Raw genomic sequence first — 27,354 nt, forward strand, 5'->3', positions numbered from 1 at the left:
TGGCCACTGGATGCGAAGAACTGACTCATTGGAAAAGACCCTGATGCTGGGAAAGATTGAAGGCAGGAGGAAAAGGGGATGACAGAGGATGAGATGCTTGGATGGCATCACCAACTCAATGGACATGAATTTAAGCAAGCTCCGGGAGTTGGTGATGGACAGGGAAGCCTGGTGTGCTGCAGTCCATGGGATCGCAGAGCCAGACACAACTGAGTGACTGAACTGAACTGAACTGAACATTAAGGAAGATATTCTGAGAAATTACTGCTTTACAGTTGAGGTCTTAATAGAACCCACTAGACAAGTTGTATGATTTTTGAGTATCATCACCAAATTTTTTTAATGTAATTTGGATCAAGTTTATATACTAATTGTTATGTTTTAACTTTTTAGATCTTTAGAACTTTAACATGTGTGTGTGCATAAGTAGGATTATTGGCTATTTTTCTATTACTCATTTTTATTTTAAAAATCATTTTGTTGAAAAAGCAAAAGATGGTAAATGTGGCTGAGGTTAGTGAGGCTGGAGAGGGAGTTAGGAGATAGGCTTGGAAAGAGATTCACAGTTGGGACTGTAGAGGGATGGGCTGGCCATGGGAATGGGTTGGAGTTTATTTGAACTTGATGTAGATCTTCCAATGGATTTTATGCAGAGGAGTGTCACTGTCCAACTCATGCTTAATAAAGATCACTGGCTGAATTAGAAGAATGGTTGGATGGTGATATTACAAATGATAGGCATGAAGAAGAGGATTTGGGGAAGATCAGTTTTGACATGCTGAGGCTGAGGTGCCTTAGGAAAGTCCAGGAAGCTCAAGATAAATAAACATTTGGACTGACAATCTGGATTTTCTAGTCAATTGTCTAAGAGGAGAAGAGGGAAAAATGCGAGGAACTGAGTTGCTTAAAGGACGAACAGGAACAGAGACCCACAGGGACTAGAACAGTGCCTAGAGCAGAGTAAGAATTTGATACATATTTAAAAAGGAGGGTTTGGAGAATTCAAGGAAAACCAAGAGGTGTTTTAGAAACCAAAAAAGGACAGTCTTCAACACTGAAATTCATGGAAGAGGAGTAGACTTTGAGAAATGCTATCTTCTTTATAAATTTATCACTAGCTTCTGGAATAGCCATAAGTAAGAGGAAAATATATAATACACCCTGTTTTATAGAGGATTCCTAAAGAGAAAACTCAGAAGAAAGTTGATATGTGAAGGCTATTAGGAACAAAAAAGTTGCCCGTTTCAGCTGCATTCTCAAAATGTACATCATGATAGGAGATTTTAAGATGTCAGCTCAGTAGAAATATATTTTAAGTAAATGTCTTACCTAGTCATACATGTGTGGAATTATTATGCATTAAAAAAAAATTTGTTACTAACTTGTAAATAGTGTACTATATTCTAAGATTCTATTTCAATTATTTTGTTTTAAAGTACTACTAGTGAATAATAATAAACAATATATGTTATCCTAATAAAATCTCTTTTCATCATCTAGCAGATGTCTGAAAAATAGATATTCAATTATTGTAGGGTATTTAAACCTGATTTTAAAGAGAATTAATGAAGTTCACAATGGATACATATATATCAAGCTGGAATTTTAGTTTCAGTTTATATAAATCTAGATTTATAAGATTATATAAATTATAAGATTATATAAATCTTATTATCAAAAGTATTGAAACAGATGAAAGAGCTATTGTTTTGTCATTTATGTCATGAATCAGCATTTATTAAGAATTTAATCAATTGCAATGAACTTGTTTGATCACCTTTCTTCATTTTTAATTTGAAGATGACAAATATTTATAGGACATTATTACCAAAAAGGAAATCGCAGTATTCATAGCCTTTGTAAGGAATTTAATTATTTTCTACAAATATATATTTTTCTTTCATGAAAAATGTCAAGCTTAAGACATGCTGCTTATTGCTTTTATAAGCTCTAACAGTTATACACAGCAGAAATCTTTTCTTGTTCTGTCTCTTTCCTTCTTGCTATGGTTTTAAGTTTTACAAGTAATCATATTTTCCAATCAAACTTTGAAATAAAGGGTGAGGAAGTTTTAGTTGAAGGTGGCTTTTCATTTTATTTATTTACTTGCTTAATTTTTTTGGCCAGGCATGTGGCATGTAAGATCTTAGTTCCCCAACCAGGGATCAAACCCATGACCCCTGCAGTAGAAGTATAGAGTCTTAACCATTGAACTGCCAGGGAAGTCCTAAAGGTGGCTTTTGATTTTAAAGAGAGAGGACTATTTAGGAAATATCATAATTCTGTATTATTTTCTTTCCTTAATTGGGGGACTTAAAAATCATTAGAAGACCTAAAATGTCTACGTTGTTTAGGAAAGTGACTCACTTGAGTCACACAAAGCCTCATTTGTTTGTTGTTTTTCTTTCCAAAGTAATTTCTACTTATATTCAGAAATTTACTGTCAGTCATATTAATTGTCATAATAACTGGTAAGGAAAAAGGTAATCAATTCTTCATGATTAGAGTGGATCATTCTGCTAGGTACCTCCTTTTTTCCCCTCGAACTTTATTGTATTCTGTGATTCAATAATTTGTCTTATGTATCCTGAAGGGGGCTTTGTGGGTCAGGAAAAGATGATGTATTTGCATGTAAAATTTTCAGAATAAGTATTCAGAGTGACATTTTATGACTTCCATGTAAATCAAAGGACACGTGATATAAAGTTGTTGAAAGGAAATTATTTTATGTGACTAAAGAAGTAAAGCGGAGAAGGCAATGGCACCCCACTCCAGTACTCTTGCCTGGAAAATCCCATGGGCAGAGGAGCCTGGTAGGCTGCAGTCCATGGGGTTGCGAAGAGTCCCTGGAAAATCCCATGGACAGAGGAGCCTGGTAGGCTGCAGTCCGTGGGGTTGCAAAGAGTCGGATACGACTGAGCAACTTCACTTTCACTTTTCACTTTAATGCATTGGAGAAGGAAATGGCAACCCACTCTAGTGTTCTTGCCTGGAGAATCTGAGGGACGGGGGAGCCTGGTGGGCTGCCGTCCATTGGGTCACACAGAGTCGGACACGACTGAAGCGATTTAGCAGCAGCAGCAAAGAAGTAAAGATTTGTGCTAAAATAATGATAAATTAACATTTGGGAAAGAATTCTCTAGTATTAATTATACTTAAGATGGCATCTAACACTTAATTGTTCCATATTTATGTCTTGAATAACCAAAAACTATATATGGTTGTACTTTCTGAATATAAGAATCAGTTATAATTCTCCTATATAAGAAACCACTGGAACATACATCTATGTACCAATGTATCTATATATATTTTTATCTTTCAATCTATGTCCCTACATGAAATCCATATGTACCAAAGAAAGACTGGCAGAAAAAATCTTAAAATTAGTTGACAGCCAACCTAACTTCTGACAAGCTAACTACTTCCTATAATGAAACAAATACAATGGGTAAAAGTGGTATGTGGTGTAAAAGTAAAACAGATACAAAAATGCAGCCTAAATTCCCAGAAGACATTATCTCTTTCATTAAAAATATTTTGACTGATCAAAGAGGTAATCAAAGTTCGTATTTATAAACTTCCAGCATTAGCCCATTTAAATTGGTCTTGATATTGACTTACTAAGATTGTTTTCTTATGCAGCACACAAACTTTGAGTAAAAGCACGTTGTGAAAGTACTCAAGGTTATTCCTGTTGTGTAAGCAAAGGCCATTGTTTAAGTTCCTTGTTGCATGTGTGCTGCGTGCTGCGTACTAGGTTGCTTCACTTGTGTCCCACTCTTTGAGACCCCATGGACTGTAGCCCTCCGGGCTCCTCTGTTCATGGGATTCTCAAGGCAAGAATACTGGAGTGGGTTGCCATGCCTCCTCCAGGAGATCTTCTGACCCAGTGATCGAACCCATGTCTGGTATGTCTCCTGCATTGGCAGGTGGGTTCTTTACCACTAGCATTCCCCGAGAAGCCCATTTTCCTTATTAATAATGTTAAATGTATATGGAGGAGCCCTTGACCCATGAGCTCTCATGTGGCTACTCTGGGTTGCCCATCATGCAATCCAAGGAGATATTCCAGTAGAATGATAAAACAAGAAAGTCTCTTTTCCCAAATATTTAAAATTATTCTCTGAAAATAAGCCAGGCATTTCTGTGTTTTAGTTGTGGGACTTGCCATGAGATTTCATTTGAACAAAGGGCTCAGTGGCTGAAAAGTTAGGAAACAACTGCCTTAGAACCTCAAAGTCTTTCATCTGCAAAAAAAATATTCTTCACACAACAACCAATGCGATCCATTTAGACAGTAGTTTTGGATTAGTTAAGTCTGCTCAAAGCTTGCCAGTGGCTTCTTACCTCAATCAGAATAAAATACAGTGGTTACTGCTGCTACTGCGGCTGCTAAGTCACTTCAGTCGTGTCCGACTCTGTGCAACCCCATAGATGGCAGCACAGCAGGCTCCCCCGTCCCTGGGATTCTCCAGGCAAGAACACTGGAGTGGGTTGCCATTTCCTTCTCCAATGCATGAAAGTGAAAAGTGAAAGTGAAGTTGCTCAGTCGTGTCCGACTCTTCGGGACCCCATGGACTGTAGCCTACCAGGCTCCTCCATCCATGGGATTTTCCAGGCAAGAGTACTGGAGTGGGTTGCCATTTCCTTCTAGGGCCCACAAATCCCAGTAGGACCTGCCTCGCTCACCACCTACCGAACCTCTGTTGTCTGATACCTGATACCGTAATTTCTCTTCATCTGCGACTGCTCTCAGCTTGGCCGGCCTCTCCTCCCATATGCCCGGCAAGCTCTGATATCAGATCCTCCCCTTGCTTTTCCCTCTTCTTGGCACCTTCTTCCCCAAGATATTAGTGTGGTTCATCCCTTCCTTTCATTCAAAGCTTTACTCAAATGATTTCCAGCAAGGCCAGGCCTGACTGCACTAAGATAGTATCCAGATGCCCTTTGTGTTCTTTCTTTCTTTTGGCCATGCCACACAGCATGGGGGATCTTAGTTCCCTGACCAGGATTGAACCCAAGCCCACTGCATTGGAAGCATGGAGTCTTAACCACTGGACTGCCAGGGAAATCCCACCCTTTGTTTTCTCTGTCTTATTTTGCTGCTTACACTTTAGTGTCACCTGACATATCACAGGGCTTCCCTGGTGGCTCAAACAGTAAAAAATCTGCCTGCAATTCAGGAGACCCAGGTTCAGTCCCTGGGTTGGGAAGATACCCTGGAGAAGGGGATGGCAACCCACTCCAGTATTCTTGCCTGGAGAATTCTATAGACAGAGGAGCCTGACAGGCTACAGTTGGACATGACTGAGCAACTAACATTGTCACATATTTATTGTTTGCTTATTTCTGTCTTCCCCAGTTAGAATGCAAGCTCCCTGCAATCAGGACTGGGTACTATTCTCACTCATATCCCTAGTGCCTGGAACAAGCCTGGCACATGGCAAGTGCCCTGAGCAGAAATTTTTGGACTCACTGGCACAACTTCTCAGCCTGCTTACTTTCTTCACGGGGAATAATAGACACAATATTATTCTGGTTTAGCTCTTTCCTCAGCGAGTCAACTAAGCTATGGGTAAAGGCTTGAAGCTGTGGATTCCAGTGCTTTTGTGATAAGATTCTAGCATACTTAAGCAATGATGGTCTCAAAGAGCCATGAGGCCTTCTTACAATGTAATTTACAGTGAAGATGTACAGGGAAAATAGAGCTTTGCTTACTTGGTATATATTTGGACTCAACTCTATTAATTTCCCCATGATTTCCCAGACATATATCATGAAACTGTGCTTGTTTTTATCCATGTCTGCAAAAGGAAAAAAATTACGCATCCAAATGGAGCATAATTCTGCCTGTAAGTGTTATATGGTAGGTTCTTCCACACTGGAAAAACAGACTTTCAAGCCTAGTGCCTTTTTTGTTAAAAGTGCTTCCTCCACCAACTTTGACAAATCTAAGACCTGAGAAGAAATCCCAGCCCATTCAACTGCATTACCTTGTACCACTCCCATATAAGCAATAAACTCCTTACAGCTCATTTTATGCCTTCCTCCCAAATTAAAAATATAATTTTGGGGGCTGACTGAAGGCATACGGATCTTAGTTCCCCAACCAGAGATCGAACCCATTCCCTCTGCAGTGGGAGGGCAGAATCTTAGCCACTGAACCACCAGGGCAATCCCCAAATGTTGAGTTTTTAAGGTTTATTTAGTTGCTAAAATAATATTTTATATTGTGCAAGAAGTGTAAAGGTAGTAAAAGTACTTTAAAGTAGTTTTTAAAGGAAGATACAACTAATTGGAAAAAAGGATTCATCCTTTCCAATTTGCAAGTGAATATTTGAATTTAAATCAACAAACTTATGGAAGAGACATGTCACAGAAGCGTGCTTACTTGACAGGGTTCCTGGCAGCATCTGGGTCTTGGGCTGTGACCGAGCCTATTGTCGTATTTATCTGAGCGTCTTCTCTTATTTGCAGGATGTAGGCCAGTTTGCTGAAAACAGGCGGCTCATCTACATCTTCCACCATAATTCTCACCGTGGCTGAATCTTTGAATGGACCCAGGTAGAGAAAGCGGGGTTCAACATGAGGATTGGAGGCTTCCACTTTGAGGGTATACACTTTCTTCTTTTCAAAGTCCAAGAGCTTGTGGGAAGTGAGGGGAGGAAGAAATGACATGTTTAAAGCAGTCAAGACACAGAAAGTCAAGACATGAGCCATTTTTAATGCAAACCACTGATAAATGAATGTGATCATATTGCTTTGAGACATTACTACACAGCATAATGTTGGGAAAAGACATGGGAGTTCAGATGCCACCAATCCTGATGAAATTGTGGGCAGAAATCATGCACCAGGAATGAAAGTTTATGATGGGCAGGAGAGGGCACCTAGAAGCAGGAGAGAACCTAAAGAGGCCCCTTTTATAAAAGTCCTTATATCTGACTATCAGAAGCCACACCAGGGGCAGGTTGGCAAATACGTAGAAGAGTATTCTGTGTCAGATGTTATCACATTTGGCTTTAACTGAACAGTCACTGAGTGTTTAAAATTTGTCAAAGAACTTTCGTGGTGGTCCAGTGGTTAAGACTGTGCTTCCAATGTAGGGGCATGTGTTCGATCCCTGGTGGAGGAACTAAGATCAGAGCTAGGATGGAGAGCTGCTGGTTTGCAGCCTAATTTTCTATTCCTTGTTTAGATAAAATAGATTAAAAAAATTTTTTTTTTTTTTGGCATGAGGTGTTAAAATATTCCAAGTGATATCCAGATAAGGGCATCTGGCTAATTACTTGCCAAAGAAAGCAATGATCATTGTTTTCAGAGGTCTGTAGGAGAAGTTATCTCTGCTTCTGGAGACATAGTGAACCCAAATGCTTATTGCTGACTTTTAGTTTTAGATGATAATATGACAAGGCTCACTAGAAACACAATTAATCAAGATGTTAGTGAATGTGATTTAGTCGGCTAGGCAAAATTTCAGCATGAATCTGATAAGGCACCAAGAAAATTAAAAAGGTTAATGCACACTAATGGGCTTCCTAATTATATTATAGTATAAAACATTGATCTGAATGTCACTGAAACATGTTTTATTGTGTTCCCAGATATTAAGACATACAATCCAAAGCTTAAGAGGAAAATTTTTCTTCTTGTTTACATCCACCTATGCTTATATTTACCAGCAAATAAAACATTACACCAAAGGAGAGAGAAAATATGACACAATACACAACAAAAGTGAACTCATTAAACACAGTAACCAAAATTAATATTATTTTTAGCTTTGAAGCACACAGTTTATTGATTTTTAATTTTTTTTTTTGATTTTTAATTTTTGCCACTTTTTTGTGTACTGCTCCATGACAGTTTTGCGGGTAAATAAGTACATAGGGGACAAATAAGAATTCAGAACATAAAGTTTTCGTGTGCATGTTCCAAAGTAGTGATTACATAGGAGAAAAATAGGAATTCAGAATACAAAATCTTAATTATTGCATTTCAAAAAGTAGCTAAAGAGCTTGCGGGAAATTTTGTTACTTTATTTCTGTGGTCTTTCTATAGCTTCTCTCTTTAATTCAAACCATCTCTGTCACTGCTTGTCTTACTCCTTTCCTTCAAAGCATGTAGTGGAATTTGTAGTTCTATGTGTTTCTTTGTTCATTTGCTTTCTTGTCCCTAAGAGCAGTTCTCTGAGAGCAGAGACCATCTTGTTGAATGTACTATTGCATCTCCAACATTCAAATGGTGTCTGTTTTAAAATTTATTCTTCAGTTATACTATTTATTCATGTATTTTTATGTGTTTCATTTGTTTATGCTATTTACTTAGGAACTTTTAAATACAAATTTATTAAAAAGTATAGAATTAATGAATGCATAAGATTATTGAGAACTCCTGAAAGCCAACCAAAGAACTCTTACTGTAATTAGACTAGGTCTTTAAAAAAAATTGGGCAGCCCAGTGATGCTAGTGGTAAAGAACCCATCAGTCAACGCAGGTGATGTAAGAGACACGGATTCAGTCAGTGGGTTGGGAAGATTCCCTTGAGATGGGAATGGCAACCTACTCCAGTATTCTTGCCTGGAAAATCCCATGGACAGAGGAGCCTGGTGGGCTACAGTCCACGGGGTCACAAAGAGTAGGACACGACTGAAGCATCTTAGCATGTGTGCAATGCAGGCAACACTCTTACTCTTAAAAAAAATTAATAAGCAAGACTTGAGAGGAATGTTCATGTGAGATGTAATTGCCCCCAGTTACTTGGGGACCAGAGAAAAATAAATGCTTTCATTTGCATAGTATTTTAAAAAAATACATTACCTTTTTGACGGTTATAATCCCTTCCTGAGTTTCCTGATCAGTGATGACATCAAACATGTCCAGCCCCTCTCCCTCTGTAATGCTGTACTCGATTTCAGCATTTTCTCCCACGTCGGCATCGCTGGCTTTGATCCTGCCAATTGGTGTGCCCGGTGGAGAAGATTCAGGAGTTTTAAACTGATATGTACCTATTAATTACCAGACAGATAAAGTCAAACACAGACTAATTATGCCTCATCATAATAAAAACAAAACCCACTTTCTAGCAGTTTGTTCAGATAGTACCATGGATGCAGGCAGATTTGTGCTTTCCTTAAAATCATTAATGGTGCCCTTGTCTCTTTAATGTTTTTACTTTCATGGTTGTTAAGAATATTTCTTCTATTTCATGACTTGTCTCTTGGCAAAGGGAAAACACTTCTTGTCCTGTAAGTAGGCTTCCAAGTTTATGGTGTGATTGTGAGAAAGCCTGAACTGTTAGAGGAGGCTGCAGTAATCTAGCAGAAAGAATAAAAAAGAATTTAACCTGAACTGAGACTTTAAGCCAGTTACTAGGTATTCTTTGAGAATTCTTTCTGTCATTGCTAATAGTAACTGAAGGTGAAAACAAATTATAGCACTTCAGAGAATGTATCCAAGTAGAGATGAGATTCCTTCACTCATATGTGGAGCTGGTTTAGTTGCACTTAAGGATATAGATAAATACATTGAGGAATAAAGCTCTGAAAATTTTTCTAGGTTTGACTGATTTTTTTTCCTTTAAATATTAGTGTCCTTTTTATACATGGACCGCTCCCATTCTTGTATTTATACTACTGATTAAAAACTTTATTATATAGACATATACTTTTCTTATGTCTTCATGTTGGAAAATTAGTCAAAGGAGACTACTTGTGAGTTTCAGTTCAAGTATGCCAGGCTAGCAGGTCCTTAGCACCACCCTCCACCCCAAAATAGCAAAACAAAAGTTATCCTACTCTCACACATTACATTTTACCCACCATTTACACAAATTGCCTTGGAAAGAAAATTTACACTATGACACTACTAAAGTGTGAAAGTCGCTCAGTCGTTTCGACTCTTTGTGACCCCATGGACTATACAGTCCATGGAATTCTCCAGGCCAGAATACTGGAGTGGGTAGCTTTTCCCTTCTCCAGAGGATCTTCCCAACCCAGGGATCAAAACCAGGTCTCCCACATTGCAAGCAGATTCTTTACCAACTGAGCTATCAGGGAAGCCCACTAAAGTATAATACTTTAATAATATTTAATTCACTAAGTATTGAGCTCATTCTTGATAAGATGATAGAAGAGGCCAGTTTTATCATGAGGGAAGTGGAAGTGTACTCGGGTGCCTCCAATCTCTTCCTGTAGTCTCCTATCCCTCACCTTGGGACATTATGCAGAAAGGAGCACAGTTTATTCTCGGAGAGAGTGCAGAGGGGGAAGTCCCCTGGTAACAAGCTTTGGGTAAATCCTCCTGCTCGCCTTCTCCAAGCCATCCCCACATAGAAAAGAGGTTTTGGGAGAAAGTGTTGGTGATCTTGATTTTTTCATGTCAGGCTCCTGAATGGATGTTTTAGGGTTCATAAAAACTTTCTTCTGCCCATTAAATCAGAAATCAGTTAGCTATTCTGTTTTTGCAGTTAGCTAAAAAGGAGATCCAACCAGTCCATTCTAAAGGAGATCAGTCCTGGGTGTTCTTTGGAAGGAATGATGCTAAAGCTGAAACTCCAGTACTTTGGCCACCTCATGCAAAGAGTTGACTCATTGGAAAAGACTCTGATGCTGGGAGGGATTGGGGGCAGGAGGAGAAGGGGATGACAGAGGATGAGATGGCTGGATGGCATCACTGACTTTATGGACGTGAGTTTGAGTGAACTCCTGGAGTTGGTGATGGACAGGGAGGCCTGGCGTGCTGCAATTCATGGGGTTACAAAGAGTCAGACATGACTGAGTGACTGAACTGAACTGAACTATGATTAAATACTTGAAAAAAGTAGATGGTATGGAGATTCCTTAAAAAACTAGGAATAAAACCACCATATGACCCAGCAATCCCATTTGTAGGCATATACCCCAGGGAAACCAAAATTGAAATAGACACGTGTATCCCATTGTTCATTGCAGTACTATTTACAACAGCTAGAACATGGAAGCAACCTAGATGTCCATTGACAGATGAATGCATAAAGAAGCTGTGGTACATATACACAATGGAGTATTACTCAGCCATAAAAAGGAACACATTTGAGTCAGTTCTAATGAGGTGGATGAACCTAAAACCTGTTATACAGAGTGAAGTAAGTCAGAAAGAGGAAGATAAAGATCATATTCTAACACATATATATAGAATCTAGAAAAATGGTACTGAAGAATTTTATTTACAGGGCAGCAATGGAGAAACAGACATAGAAAATTGACTTATGGACATGGGGAGAAGGGAGGAGAGGGTGAGATGTATGGCAAGAGTAACATGGAAACTCACATTACCATATATAAAATAGATAGCCAATGGGAATTTGCTGTATGACTCAGGAAACTCAAACAGGGGTTCTGTATCGATGTAGAGGGGTGGGATGGGGAGGAAGATGGTAGGGAGATTCAAAAGGGAGGGGATATATGTATATCTATGACTGATTCATGTTGAGGTTTGATAGAAAACAAAATTCTGTAAAGCAATTATCCTTCAATAAAAAATAATTTTTTTTTAAAAAAGTAAAGAAAATATAAGTATTTCTTGTTGATCCATGTGTATCTCCATTATAAGAGAAGCTCTTAATCAGTTGACTGGCTTTAAAAAAATGGCCACATTTGAGTAAGTAGGTTTTGTACATAATGATGGGCAACTATTTTCTCCTAGAAGAAGGGATTCAGGTATTACATAGTTTTCTCCAGTGGCTCAGACAGTAAAGAATCTGCCTGCAATGCAGGAGACCTGGATTCGATCCCTGGGTTGGGAAGATCCCCTGGAGAAGGGAAGAGTACCCACTCCAGTATTCTGGACTGGAGAATTCCATGGACTGTGTAGTCCATGGGGTTGCAAAGATTCGGACATGACTTTGACTTATGGTCAGAAAGGAATTTTGATGTTGGAAGAAAAATGACATGAAAACCAGTACCTCCTGAGGTCTATAAGTGAAAAGGTCAAGTGTATTGCTTTAAGAGTGGGCACTTATCTTCCTTCATCTTCCGTCTTATCTAATCATGATTGTTAAAAATTTTAGAAATGACTTTCGGTAACTCAGTTAACCATCATGTGGAAAACTATTTATGAGCACAAATGGTTTAAGTACATAGTTATTTCTACAGTTTTATTTTTAGAAACAGTAAAATGATAAATCCTCCCCTTGCAAAGACTTAAAGGAGATTATATGCCTGATTAAATTCACAAAATATACAGTCGATTTCTTCCTAACAAATAGCAGCATGCTTGTAAACATATGTTCTGCACAAGCATATTTATGTCTGTAGTAGTCTTATTAATAAAGAAAAATAAAACAATGATATTGCTTTTATAATAACAGACATATCAGACAACTGCTCAGTTAATTACTGATAAACGTTTACATCTACTGAGCATTAGTACTGTCAGCTCATTGTTAATAAATGTGCCAGTTCTTACTAAGTTCACTAACTTTGGCAATTAATAACAATAAAGAAAAAATAAATATCATTCTTAAAGTTACAGTTTTACAAAAGTTCCCTGAAGAAAGTCATTCAATCAAATGTTCCTACTCTGGGGAAACCGAGGAGGGTTGTCATTGACGTCAGTCAGCGTGATGTTCACCGTGGTAGTCCCAGATAATCCTCCCATCTGGCCGCCCATATCCTTGGCTTGAATCACCACTTGGTACTGCTCCCTGTTTTCTCGATCCATGTTGAGCAAGGCTGTCTTGATGATACCTGTGGGTATGAAATTCAGAAATGGAAAGGGATGTAGTAAAAATACTTTCCAAAATTATTTATTTATGCAAACAAACATAGATTGTCACCCACAATGTGCCTAACACTATGCAGATATCATGGATGACCATAAAGATGATTGATTATAGATGACCTTTGTACTGAAGGCAATTAAAACCACATAGGGGAGGTAGATACATTAAAACCTACACGCACACACACTCATTCACCTATGATGGAAGAAGAATGAAAATGAATGTAAATCACATCCTTCAGTAATGTAGACCGTAAGTTGTATAACTGTTAAGTGTGATAAGATGACACAGCAAAACATAACTTGGCATGTGGCACAGTGGTATACTACTATGCCACAGTAGAATAAAAGACAATTAGGTGTATTATGAGGAAATTGTTAAGAAAGTCATGTATACTTGAAAAGACTTCCCTAATGGCTAGGCAGGTAAAGAATCTGCCTGCTGATGCATAAGACGTGGGTTTGATCCCTGGATGGGTAGACCCACTGGAAAAGGAAACAGCAACTCACTCCAGTATTCTTGCCTGGGAAATTCCAAGGACTGGGGAGTCTGGCGGGCTGCAGTCCATCGGGTCAAGAAGAGCTGGGCTTGACTGAGCATGCATATGTATGTGTGTATACTAGCACTGACTCTTGAGTTTCACTTTACTGATTGGAATTGACTGATGCCTCTTCAAATATACCCACCATAATGAATGTTCTGAGGATCTTCTAAACCACAGAACTATGGTCTTATGAAAACAGTATTGGTTCTCTTATAATAATCATCTTGTATGATCCTAGAGTATCTTTTCCCTAAAGCTGAGGTAAACTTTAGTTCAACAGGTCCTAGCAGTGACCAACACTCTTCAGCTAGATAAAAATTATCTCTATTGTTAGGTAGTTACAAAATAATTAGTTTAAAGAACTTCTAAAATTTCATCTACTTTCTGTGTAAGGCTTAGGTTTAAATTAACCACATTCTTTCAAAAATCACTGAAGTCTTAATAACCTTCTCTGGTGGCACATTCCAATGCTTAATGACTAATGAGACTGAAAATATCTTTCTTTATTTTTAATAGAATACCTCAGACAACAGGTCAATCTTTTTCCTATGGTGCTGGCTCCAGTGAAAGTGAAACTGCTTTCTATTCTCCAAATAATATTACTTCTCTATTTAAATACCGGAGATCACCTTAGCCTTTTGTCCTTTAGGTTGAATAATTCTAATTTTTCATCCTCATTGTCTCTAAACTCAACATTTTCTTTCTCCTGGGATTCTTTCCAAGTTCATTGCGCCTCTTACATTGGTTTCCAACTAGATATAGTAACTTAGAAAGGTTTTGACATCCAAACAATAACGGAAGCTTGAAAATCGTGTAAAAGGAACTTGACTCTTAACACGATAGCAAAAATACACGTGGAATTTACTATACAGTACAAGTTCAGTTCAGTTCAGTTGCTTGGTCGTGACTGACTCTTTGTGACCCCATGGACTGCAGCACGCCAGGCCACCCATGTCCATCACCAACTCCTGGAGCTTACTCAAACTCACGTCCATCAAGTCAGTGATGCCATCCAGCCATCTCATCCTCTGCCATCCCCTTCTCCTCCCACCTTCAATCTTTCCCAGCATCAGAGTCTTTTCCAATGAGTCAGTTCTTCACATCAAGTGGCCAAAGTATTGGAGTTTCAGCTTCAGCATCAGTCCTTCCAATGAATATTCAGGGCTGATTTCCTTTAGGATTGACTGGTTGGATCTCCTTGCAGTCCAAGAGACTCTCAAGAGTCTTCTCCAACACCACAGTTCAAAAGCATCAATTCTTCAGCACTCAGCTTTTGTTATAGTCTAACTCTCACATCCATACATAACTACTGGAAAAACCATAGCTTTGAATAGATGGACCTTTGATGGCAAAGTAATGTCTCTGCTTTTTAATATGCTGTCTAAGTTGGTCATAGCTTTTCTTCCAAGGAGCAAGCATCTTTTAATTTCATGGCTATAGTCACCATCTGCAGTGATTTTGGAGCCCAAGAATATAAAGTCTGTCACTGTTTCTGTTATTTCCCCATCTATTTGCCATGAAGTGACAGGACCGGATGCCATGATCTTGGTTTTCTGAATGTTGAGTTTTAAGCCAGTGTATATATTGTATATATTAAAACACAATTCATCATAGATAGTATGCTACTTTGTGGAGAAAGTGCAGAAAACTAAGATGTGGAAAAAAGAGTTAAGGCAATCCATTTTTTTTTTAGGGCAGTATCAGTTAAGATAAGCTAGACAATGTGACAACCAACAAAGTAAAATCTCAGTGGCTTAACAAAACTAAAGTGCTCTGAGTAGGCCAGAAAGAAAATCCGCTCATGATAACCTTTAGACATTCAGGCTGAAGACTCACTTGATACTGGTTTCCATCCATGATCACTGTGGCAAGTGGGAGGGAAAATGGTGGATTATGCAGCAGGTCTACAAATTTTGCTTGGAAATGACTCATATGACTACCACATTTTATTGCCCCAAATAAATCACATGGCTACATCTAGCTTTCTTGTAAGGTAGAGAGATGCAATCCTACTAAGTAACTAGAAAAAGAAGAATCAGAATATGTGCAAACAACCATCTTGGCTATCAAAAGGGGTTGGCCTTTTAGTTTTATCTCAAACTGGAGGAAATAGTAAGGTAATGTGTAATTTTTCCAAATCTCCCTTATATAAACACAGTATATGAAAGATCCATTGTCAGATTTCTTGATTAAAATGATCTGGATGTCATGTTTACAAATATGTCACTGGTGCTTGGAGATGAATCTAAGAAAATTCAATCACACTGATTGTTTTTATTAAAAGTTGCTAGCTCAGCTGAGCATGTCAATTAAAATTACATATCTTAAAAAGAAGATGCAAGAGGAATTCTAACCTGTTTCTGATTCAACTGAAAAATAGGGCTGCCCCTGTAGGATGCTATAGACAACTTTAGCACTGTTCCCGTAGGTTGGATCATCAGCATCAGTTGCAGTGACTTGGACAACAAATGTGCCTGTAATGAAAGAAACATGAATTGAAAATAAATGAAGGGTTCATTATGGATCCTCAATACCCACACATTAGGAAAAAGCACAATCATACTTCTATACCAAACTATCATGGCCAGGGAGTGGAGAACCACAATAGGATGCTAGGCTAAAAAACCTTGGATTTCTTATTCTGAAGGAATGTGAGCAACATTCATAAATATTGAAAGGATTAAATTGGGCTTCCTAGGTGACTCAGTGGTAAAGAATCCACCTGCAATTCAGGAGACATAGGTTCGATATCTGGGTTGGGATCATTCCTCAGAGAAGGAAATGGCAACCCACTCCAGTATTCTTGCCTAGGAAATCCCATGGACAGAGAAGACTGGCAGGCTACACTTCATGGGGCTGCAAAAGAACTGGGTATGGTTGCTCAGCTGGTAAAGAATCTTCTTGCAATGCAGGAAACCTGGGTTTGATCCCTGGGTTGGGACGATCCCCTGGAGAAGGGAATGGCTACCCATCTGCTGTATTCTTGCCTGGAGAATTCCCATGAACAGAAGAGCCTGGTGGGCTACAGTCCATGAGATCGCAAAGAGTCAGACATGACTGAGCGAGATTCATTTCCCATTGGTGACTAAAAACAACAAGGATTAAATTAAAGGGGAGCATGGGAAGGATCATGACTTTGGGTGGAACTGATTCCAATCCATCTCCAAGGGTGAGATTTGATTGGGTTTTTGCTACAGTGATTCTTTCAAGTTGTCTAGGCCTAAATCTATTGGCATCTTGTACTACTTTCTCTACAAGGATTAGTTTAGGTATTGTTCAGTTGGAGGGCCATTTGTGATTTTGCTGAAAATTTGTTGTGTCATAGGTGCTTTTGCTCCCTGAATGTAACGTGCTGATGTGGAGCCTGAAAATGCAGCAGCTATTTTGTGATCTTGGCAATGCCAGTCTGAGGGCAAAGCTGAATAGGACAAAATTACAGAGAAATAGCTAGAATCCAAATCAAACTATGTTCAAAGTCCACTTTGCTTTTAGACTTAATGTGACCAATAAACACTTTCATTGTTTAAAGCAATTTGAACTGGGTTTTCTGTTACTTATAAATAAAAGCATCTAGGTGATAAATCTATTTGATAGAATATAAGATGTTGAACGACCTTCTCTTGAACCTTAAGAGAAGTAGTTTTGGATTAAGTAAAGAATTAATTGGAATAGTGGAGAACACACATCCTGAATTTATAATCCCCAAAGATGATTATAATTAAATGTACAAATTAAGCTATGTTGTTTCAGATTGGCATTCTTATTGTAGAGACCATACTTAATAATAACCTTCAAAGTACCCCTAATCCCCATGAAATTCCATGCAAATTTTTGTGTGTATGCCTAGATGGATATGACACAGTGGAGAAATGCCATAGATTTTACCTGATTCTGAAAGGGGTCTGTGACTTCCTAAAAAGGTAAGACCCTCTGAGTAACATCATTTTATGGATGATTTTTGGTATTCATATTAGACAGAGTAAACATACTGATAGAATTCTCCTGTCCACGAACAGGGTAGGGAAGTCACAGTTAGGGAATACTGGAATTTTCACCCTACTTTTATAATATCTAACCAATTCTATTTATTGAACTAATACACTATACTGTCTTAGGGAGGCACACTCTTGGATGTTGATACATGAGATAGAGCATCCATCCTTGTAATTTAGCAAGGAATGAGGGGAGAATGAAAGCATAAGCTTTTAGAGTGAGAATTAATAGTAGAAGTCAACAAACACCTATGTTCTTACTTGACATCAATGCAAAATTTGATTGCTTTTAGAATATGATTATCTGGATATTTTGAGTGCCTATTAGTTGCTGATGTGGTACTTGGGGCTGTGCACTTGTTTTTTCCTTTCATTCTTATGGTAAGGATTTAGGAGTTGATGTTTATTATTTCTTTTATAGATATGAAACTGGAGGGTCAGAGACACCAAGTCGTTTATTTACCTAAGGCTACATAGTTGCTTATTAGTAGTGATAGTTTCAAGCTCCGGTCCATCTGGTACCAGAGCCCATCTATACCACCTTGTTGCTGTCCCATTACCTTTATGTGACTCCTCTAGGATGCCTTTATGCTCACGATAATGCCCTGTTAATTTATGATAATGATGAATATAAACATAACTGCGCCTGTGTGCAAGTTGGAAAAAGCCTTCTTTTCCTCAAGACCTGTTATTGCCAGCTACCACCCAAATATTGATAAAACATATTTAACTCTATAATGGCTTCAGAAGCAAATGGTGCCCCTTATATTGTACAGTCACACTTTTCACATCTGGCTTTAGCTGCTCTGCATGCTGCTGATGACCAGACAGTCTTTCATTAATTCTTTTTGCCCTTTACCACACAGATGAAAAATATTTTTTTCCGAACAAATCTGTTTAAAAGAATTCTAATCCTCCACTTTGGTAATGATTTGTGATTTTTCTAACAAAACAAAGCAACTTCAAGTAATGAGATGAGCAACTTCTTCATGAGAAACATTTGGATGTTTTATAATCATTTCTGTAGATTAGCTATTGTTCAAGTCTTGGAACTGTGAACTGAAATATCCTTGATATCTGACTCACAGAATGATGGAAATGTTTTTATTATGCAATCTAGCCCTTTTGAACTTGACACCGAGTGAAACTTAAAATAACCCTTTACACAAGTAGTTGAAAATTTGTCACTGTCTCTCCTGAAGTGTTTTAATGTGGTTAACAATGATGTCAGTAGGATTTTTTTCTTAATTTCAGAAAAATTCACATTTTCCCAATCTAAGCAAACTAAATGCACACATTAAAACTGGTAGTAGAATTCTGCACAGAGTATTAACTTACCATATTAACGTTATGAAAGTCTCAATTTTCACCACTTAATAAAGAATATATCCCATAGACATCATCTGTGTATTATTCATGGATTTTTAAAAAAAGTTTTCTTTGAGTCTCTTTCTCAAATATAATTACTCTTCAGTCTGAACTGTAAACTCAGGGCTTTTGTTTTCCACTGGGGAGATCCTTACCTAATGCCCAATTCTACTATGGGCTAAGAGAAAGAGAGAGGACTAACAAGAAATAAAGTGGGCATTTAGAGAGGGAGAGGAAACAGATGAAATGATCTCTCCTTCTCCCTGCCCTTCTCACTCTGCCACTTTTCATTCCCTAATCACTAGAGGAAATGTTGTTTTCTTAAAAATAATAAGACTAATCTTAGGAGACACTGGTCCACTTATAAAAAGGACCTAAATGGATTGTTTGAAACACAGTGCATCTAGAATGTAGCATCCAAGTGCATTCAGTTCAGCAAATTTCACTCTGAGGATTCCTGATTCAGGTGATGTACTAGAGGAAACAGTTGAATCACATCTCACTTACCAACATCAGACATTTCGGGAACAGTGGCCGTGTAAACCTCCTTGGTGAATATTGGTTCATTGTCATTGATGTCATGGATCTTGATGATGAATTCAGACTCGGGCTCCACGGGTCTCCCTGTTTTTCTGTTTATAGCCTGAGCTCGAAGTATGTAAACAGGTTTTTCTTCCCTGTCCAGCCTCTTTGTGGCCTGTATGTCCCCTGTGTTTTCATTGATAATGAAGAGATCTCCTGCTCCATCTCCTGAAAGGATATATTTAAGTGATCCGTCTCCTCTATCCTGGTCTGAATGTAACTAGTGTAGGAAAAAAAAATTAAAGAAAGTAAAAGTCAAGCATGTGATCCTGAACTGTTTGTCTTTATGATGCAATGCTATGTTAACTTTCATTCAAGTCTTTCTAAGGGTTGCAGATTTTTTTCTTTTACTGTTTACTGAAATCCTCAATAGTAAATGCCATTTGTTAATGCGCATGTTTCCTTATAATCACAGAAATTTCCAGAACTGGAACTTGTGTAAAATTTAGTAATCCTTATTTTGAAGAATCAAAAACTACAGGCCAGAACAATAAAAAAATGCCCAAGGACACATTAGCCTGGCTGGAACAGAACTATTTTCACTATTTCTCTCTTTTCACTACAGCTTTCAGATTCTATCAATACAGCCACCCCCTCACTTTTATGTACACATACTCACTAGAAAAGCAATACACTGTTGAGAAAAAGATTTTGAATTTTTTAATCAGAGAGTACATTCTGCATCTACACTTTGCTATCTTGGTGTATTTAGGGATGCTAGTTAATCCTTTTTATTTTAATATGATGGAGATGATAGTCAATTTTCTAGGAAGTGTGAAATTTATTTATTTATGAAATTCAACTCAGAGTGTTTGGAAAAAAAAAAAACATCTTAAGTGCTGCCAGGGACAATGCCTTGAATCCCCTTGAATCCTAGCTGGTAATTTACACGGTCACTTGGAATAAGAATATTTAACACATATTTTAGTTTAATATGGGAAAGGACCTTCTAAAACTTAGTCAGCCTAAAATGGAATAATCTGCCTTATGAAGTAGTTGGTTCTCTGCCCCTGAAGGCAATCAAGCAGAGGTTCTGATAAGATAAACAGCGAGTGAAATGGGTCTGGGTAAAGGGTTGAGCTAATGAACATAAAGACACAACTGAAGTGAAGAGGATGATCTTAACTTGAACATGTAGCCCATGTTACTTATTCTGAATTTCATTTCCACTGTGTTGACTTCCCTGCTGTTTCTTTAGTTCCCTTTTTCCCACCTCAGCAAGACTTTGGGCACTGTCTCATAGGTCTTCTGATAATCTAAGGCTCTTCACAAATTTTTTCAAAAAGTGCTTTTTATCAAGAACTTTTTTAAGACTTCAGTTGTAAGTATACATACAGAAGGGTTAGCGTTCATAGGAAAGCTGCTAATCTTGAAACCTGTGAGGACCCTGTGCAGTCCTCTTGGGTATAAAAGCCCTTCTGTGTTTCTTCTTTCTTGTTTAAAGAAAAAGGCTTTAGTTTCCTGGGCCTTGCCTGAGTTCCAAAGAGCAGACTCAAGCAGTTACTAATTAGGGAAGTGAGGGAATGCACAAACAAAGGAAAAGCAAATCATTCAGTGATAAGACAGAGTCCTAGTTATACACAGTCCTAAGAGATATACATAACAATCTGACAAATATTTTGAGTTCTGCAGAAGCTAAGCCCCCCACACAAGGTGGAGGATGGTGATTTACATGCTACCACAAACATGTAGACCCCAGATTGTTTGAAACCAGAAGGTTGATGATTATGATTCCTGAAACATTACCCCTTTACCTTACCATCAACCAGTCAGAATAAGGTCCGTAAGCAGCAATTCTCATGCCAAATGTTGCCTTTAAAAACCCTTTCCTGAAAGCTATCAGGGAATCTGGGTCTTTTGAGCATGAGCTGCCCATTCTCCTTGCTTGGTGCCTACAATATATGCTGTAGTTTCCTTTGTTACAACCTGGAGTCAGTAGATTGGCTTTGCTGTTTAGCAGTTGAGCAGACCCAAATTCTGTTTGGTAACAATCTCTACCTTACTTCAACTCTGTCTAAGTGGAGCATTAGCTATGTTACAATAGTAATGGCAACACCAGCAACAGGCAAACCAACTCTGTGTTCTCTTGATTAACACTGCATGGAATATTCAGAGTAACTTCTACAAACATATTTGAAAATAGAATCTCAGGAGAAAAGGGGGACTTAAAAACATGTAATCCAGACTTTATATAACTGTGTCCCATGGAATATCATTTATACAAAATGCTGAGAAAAAAAGGTTCCGTGGCCCAATAATTTTGGGAAATACTTCATATTCTGCCTCTTTCTTGGAGTCTCCCACTGCCCATTAACTTAAGAAAGGCTATGAGTACCTACAGTTCCAAACTGTACTAAACATTATTTGACCTGGCTTTCCTGAACTTTCTTTGCTTATGTATCCTTTTTGGGTGTGATCCATACTGATGTTCCCCAAAACAGTTTTCCAAGAAACTCATTTTGGGAAACATGAGCTAACTGAACACATCATTGCAGAGTCAACAAACTGAGGCTCTAGAGTACATGCTGCTGCTGCTGTTGCTAAATTGTTTCAGTCGTGTCCGACTCCGTGCAACCCCATAGACGGCAGCCCACCAGGCTCCCCTGTCCCTGGGATTCTCCAGGCAAGAACACTTGGGTGGGTTGCCATTTCCTTCTCCAATGCATGAAAGTGAAAAATGAAAGTGAAGTCGCTCAGTCGTGTCTGACTCTTAGCGACCCCATGGACTGCAGCCCACCAGGCTGCTCCGTGCATGGGATTTTCCAGGCAAGAGTACTGGAGTGGGGAGCCATTGCCTTCTCTGTCTAGAGTACATAGAGTTTCCCAAATCACACAGATCGTGTGAGAGTCAGTTAGACCTTGAGTGCAAGAAGAGACTTATAGATTATTCTGTGTAACCACCTCATTTTGAGAGATAAACTGTGCCCAACACCACATGGCTATTGCTAGTTAACAGCAGAGTTTGAGGAAGAGAATATTATTCATGCAATTAGTAGCCTTGAAAGCAATTTGACAGAAATAATGCAAGATAAATGCGAACGGGGAAGAAATTGCTTAGAAGTGAGACAAACGCAATAAGAAATGTAAAACAAGTGCATACCATGATTTGTGTAATGTGATATGCTAAGAAAATGTTGAAACCTTGATTATACAGAAAGAGCCACTGGGGAAAGTTTTAACTCTCCATTGTCAAATTCTAATGACCGAAGAGAGCTCTTAAAAAGCTATTTCATTAACTCACGAGTAACGAAAGCGATGTCATTGCCCGTTGGATCTGGCTCCAGGGCAGCCATGGTCAGCAGCCTGGCACAGTGCAGGGAGCACCACATCAGGAGAACCACATGTGGCTCTTGCTCATCCTCTCACTCACCAAGTGTGAGATCATAGAAGAGTCAATTAACCTCCCAGCACTGGGATCCTTACCAGAAAATGAAGATAATGGAGCTACAGGACAAAGCTGTCATGAAGCACTCTTTAGAGACTATATACAAAGACTATGTTTATTCCTACATAAACATGGGATAAAAGCATGTGTTTTATAAAGTGTCTTCCAAATTTAAGATACTGTTACTATGATTAGCTCTTAGTTCATAATAAACAGGTTTTTGCTTTTATTTTGACTTTGAGAACTTTTCTGAGGACTTTGAAAACCCCATTTAACAAACGCACGGTATCGCTGAGGTAAAATCTGTTATCAAAAGCCAGTATTCTTCTACCAGGTGGCAACTGTTATCTTTCCATGTGATTTATTATATTCTGCATTCCGCTAGATTCTAGACTCCCCTCGACTGGTTCTTTCATCACTTTCAATATGCAATCGCTGCACACTTAGTAGGTGAATACCATATCTGGTCACAAGATTTATTCAGGCAAAAGTAATCAGAAACTTATTTTTAGCTGTCAGGAGACACCATGTTGATGACTTATAGAACAAACACCAGGACAATATAAAAGGGCAGTGGAGATACCAACTAAGAGTGTGACCAGGGATTGCTCGGCAGATTCCACTTCTGATTTATCAATATTTGAAAACTAGTGGGAAAATGCATCTCTTCACAAAGGCATTGTATGATAATAAAACAATTTAACTTCACCCCGCTTCCAGCACAGTGTCTGCATCTGATGAAGTGCACAGAATAGAAACTTCTGGAAGCCTTAGTGTGCTCTTTCTCTACTCAGCTCCCCCTCTGCTGAACCCCCCTGGGGCAAGTTCTTTTTTTTCTCTTCTTAGGGAAAAGAGGAAACATAAGACATCAGTGCAAGTGAAAGTGGTGGTGACAAGAAGACATTAGGGGTTTATTGAGCTCTTAGAATTTAATTGGATTTTTTGTCCTTTGTGATGTCATTCATCATGGCCACTGTAAAAGGCAGAAGTTAAACAACAACAAATAAAAGGTTGTAGGCTGCCTGAGGCATGTTTTTTACTAATTTCAGTTTAATGTGGCTGTTCCATTAAGTTTAATCATCTGGTTCACTTTTAACGATTCACCATCAAGTAAAAATTATCCACTTTCCTCAGAAAGTCACGTTTCATCTGGGGCTCTCAGGACTTTTTACTACTGTACCTGGAGGATTTTGTTTCAGGAGGAGCTCTTGGTCTTTGCTTGTTTTTCTGTTGACTTATCATCCTCATTATTTTTAAAATAATAAAGTTTAAAAAAATTTATTTATTTAACTTTCTGTTTGCCCTGGGTCTTCATTGCTGGTTTTCTAGTGGCAGTGAGTGGGGGCTACCTTCGAGTTGCAGTGCACAGGCTTCTCATTGCAGAGGCTTCTCTTGTGGAGCACGGGCCCTGGGTGTTCAGACTTCAGTAGGTGTGGCAAGAGGGCTTCGTTGCCTCGCAGCATGAGGAATCTTCCTGGATCAGGGATTGAACCGGTGTCTCCTGCATTGGCAGGTGGATTCTTAACCACTGGACCACCAGGGAAGCTCTGTCATTATTTTTTTTAAGTGTAGTACTTTAACAAGTAAATGCAGGAATTTGGTGTTACAGATATGACCCCATGACAGGCATCACCAAAGCAGTGCCAGTATCTTTTTACCTGCTATATGCACCACCTCCCAACTTGATTCTGACTCCAATTCAAAGGTGTGACACTAATTCTACAGATTTTAGTGGCTTATGGAGCTAGTTAATGCTGCTCCCTTCCTCCCATTACCTATGTGTCTCTGAGTCACTTGTCTAAGTCAGTAACTAAACTGAATTTTCTAAGCATCATTGAGACAAGAAAGCAGAGTTTAAACAGAAGCATACCTACATGACATGACACATCTGAAAGTACCTTAACAGGGGAAGGAATTATGTGATTTTGTTTTCTAAAATAAAAAATTGGGTTATGACTAATATGCTTGCAGAAAGTAATGAGGCCCTTTAAGAGATGGAATGAGTGCTAATCTGAGATGTACAAGAATCAGAGAACAGCCATGGTTAAAAGATGTCTGATTGGGACTGAAGTGTAGAAACTGGGTTTGCAGCAGAGAGAACACCTTTGTGCTAAACAGACTGAATAATATTTTAAATTGGGAAAATAAATTTACAAATCAAGTTAGGACAAATTGAAGCTTAACTGAATTCAATATGTATATGTATACACATACATATCTTGACATAATGCTCATATACATAATACTAATAAACACACTTAATGTTGTAAAAATTGTGAAGAGCTTGTTAGATAGAGTTTACATCTGGAAGTAATTTCTCAAAGTCCATGACAGGGATTAGGAGTAGATTTTGTTTTAGAGATCATAGGATTAGATAGGTAAAAAATCTTTTAATAAAATTTTATATTATCAACATATTTTAATAATGCTATATTTGGATGTTAGTGGTTAGTATGAGTTAACTAATTTATATCTGATGATTTTTTTTTACAAGTTAAAATGTTGATGGCAGAATATTGGGTGGCCAAAATTTCATTTGGGTTTTTCTATAAGATGTTCTGAATGAACTTTTTGGCTGCCCAATATTATTGTGGTGGGCTGTTGGAACCAGTTAGCCATGCAAGATCTCAGACCTCATCTGCCACCAGAATCAGAAACTGAAAAGGTGTCGCTCAGCAGTCTGTGTTTCAAGGAGCCCTCCAGTAATTCTGACGAGTGCTCAAGTTTGAGCACTAGTACTAATGTTAAAAGCATGCATGATTTTGGGCAAAGGAAAGCAATGGGTATAAAGTCACGCTATGGGGTAGTTGTATAGCTTTGGGGAACTTAGTTAATTTCTCCAGGTCTTTTTCTCATCTACGTAAGAATAATACTGATACTTAGTTTACAGGTAGGTTGCTCTGAAAATTAATAAAACAATATATGTAAAATGGTTAACAGAAGGTCTAGCTCAGAGATATGCTTCAATAAATTATTCTTACATCATTTAGTTGTTCAGTTGCTAAGTCGTGTCCGACTCTTTTGTGACCCCATGAACTGCAGCATGCCAGGTTTCCCTGTCCTTCACTATCTCCCAGAGTTTGCTCAGATTCATGTCCATTGAGTCAGTGATTCTATTCAACCATCTTATCCTCTGTTGCCCCCTTTTCCTCCTGTCCTCTTACATCATAAATATTCAGTGTATTCAATGATGTATTCAATAGGCGGATTTTGAAGGTGAAAAGGCTTGTGTCTGAATTCTGACTTTCCTACTGATAAACTAAATTAGATTACTGTAGTAGTCATGCTGTTCATCTTTAAGACAAAACTCAAAAATAAATAAATAAAGAAGAATGGTTTGGAGAGGTGATTAGGTCAGTTGGGAAGTACTGAGTGTAAGTTGTCCAAGATATTTGCCTGGGAATTAGCTGTATCCATAACTCTGGATCTCAAGAAAATGTCTGCTCTGGGGTTATATAGAGATTTGGACATTAATGGCATATAGATAATAGTGGAATCTATGAAAATAAATGGATAATCTCATTTAGAGGGCTTCCCTGGTGCAGGAGACCCGGGTTCAATCCTGGGTTGGGAAGATCCCCTGGAGAAAGAAATGGCAGCCCACTCCAGTATTCTTGCCTGGAAAATCCCATGGATGGCGGAGCCTGGTAGGCTACTGTCCATGGGGTCGCAAAGAGTCGGACACGACTGAGCGACTTCACTTCACTTCATGTGAAACAAGGGAAGACAAGGACCTAAGGAATATCCACATTTAAGGGACAGGGAGAGGAGGACTACCTGGCAAAGTTAATCATTTTGAGTTTTGTCTTAAAGATGAACAACATGACTACTACAATAATCTAATTAATTTAGTTGATCAGTAGGAAAGTCAGAATTTAGACATAAGCTTTTTCACCTTCAAAATCCACCTGTTGAATACTTCACGTTTACATCAAAATCATAAGGACCACCAGAGAGTCACCCTAAATCCCCCTTCTGTCTCTGTCTCCACATTCATTAGATCCCTGCTGCTGCTGCTGCTAAGTCGCTTCAGTTGTGTCTGACTCTGTGTGACCCCATAGATGGCAGCCCACCAGGCTCTGCCGTCCCTGGGATTCTCCAGGCAAGAACACTGGAGTGGGTTGCCATTTCCTTCTCCAATGCATGAAAGTGAAAAATGAAAGTGAAGTCGCTCAGTTGTGTCTGACTCTTCACGACCCCATGGACTGCAGCCTACCAGGCTCCTCCATCCATGGGATTTTCCAGGCAAGAGTACTGGAGTGGGGTGCCATTGCCTTCTCCACATTAGACCCCTAACTCCCGCCAATCCTACCTCTTACCTATATCTTGACTCACCACCTTGTGGTGGTGGTTTAGTCACTAAGTTGTCTGACTTTTGCGACCCCCATTGATTGTAACTCATCAGGCTCCTCTGTCCATCCCAGGCAGGAATAATGGAGTGGGATGCCATTACCCCCTCTGGGGTACTCACCACCTACTTTGTCTCCATTCCTGCTTGTGCTACCCTGGTCCAAGTCACCACCACTGCTCCTTGGTCTATTGCAATGAGGCTCTCCCACACATCTTGTCTTGTTTCCTTTCCATCTATTTTCCTTTCTGCAGTTAGACGAACTTAAACAATTCATACATCAGGTCTTTGTAATCTTGATCTCCACAGGGAAGTCTTCCCTAAGTGGCTAGTCTAAGTTATACTCTCCTGCTAGAGTCTCCCAATTTC

The 27,354-nt window shown here is 38.7% G+C and overlaps 1 protein-coding gene across 3 annotated transcripts in view; it reads right to left on the reverse strand.

Moving 5' to 3' along the window:
* CDH6 (cadherin 6) overlaps positions 1–27,354 on the reverse strand; it is a 148,256-nt gene that overhangs the window by 14,885 nt on the left and 106,017 nt on the right. For all 3 annotated transcript variants that reach the window (XM_005887861.2, XM_070357688.1, XM_070357689.1), the window contains exons 3-7: positions 19,178–19,472; positions 15,665–15,784; positions 12,564–12,731; positions 8,824–9,011; positions 6,395–6,648 (exon numbers count right to left, since the gene is read on the reverse strand). In XM_005887861.2, coding sequence (XP_005887923.1) covers positions 6,395–6,648; positions 8,824–9,011; positions 12,564–12,731; positions 15,665–15,784; positions 19,178–19,472 — 1,025 coding nt within the window. The remainder of the gene's footprint in view (positions 1–6,394; positions 6,649–8,823; positions 9,012–12,563; positions 12,732–15,664; positions 15,785–19,177; positions 19,473–27,354) is intronic.

The sequence above is a fragment of the Bos mutus genome, chromosome 20, assembly GCF_027580195.1.
Source record: "Bos mutus isolate GX-2022 chromosome 20, NWIPB_WYAK_1.1, whole genome shotgun sequence".
In the NCBI taxonomy this organism is placed as follows: Eukaryota; Metazoa; Chordata; class Mammalia; order Artiodactyla; family Bovidae; genus Bos; species Bos mutus.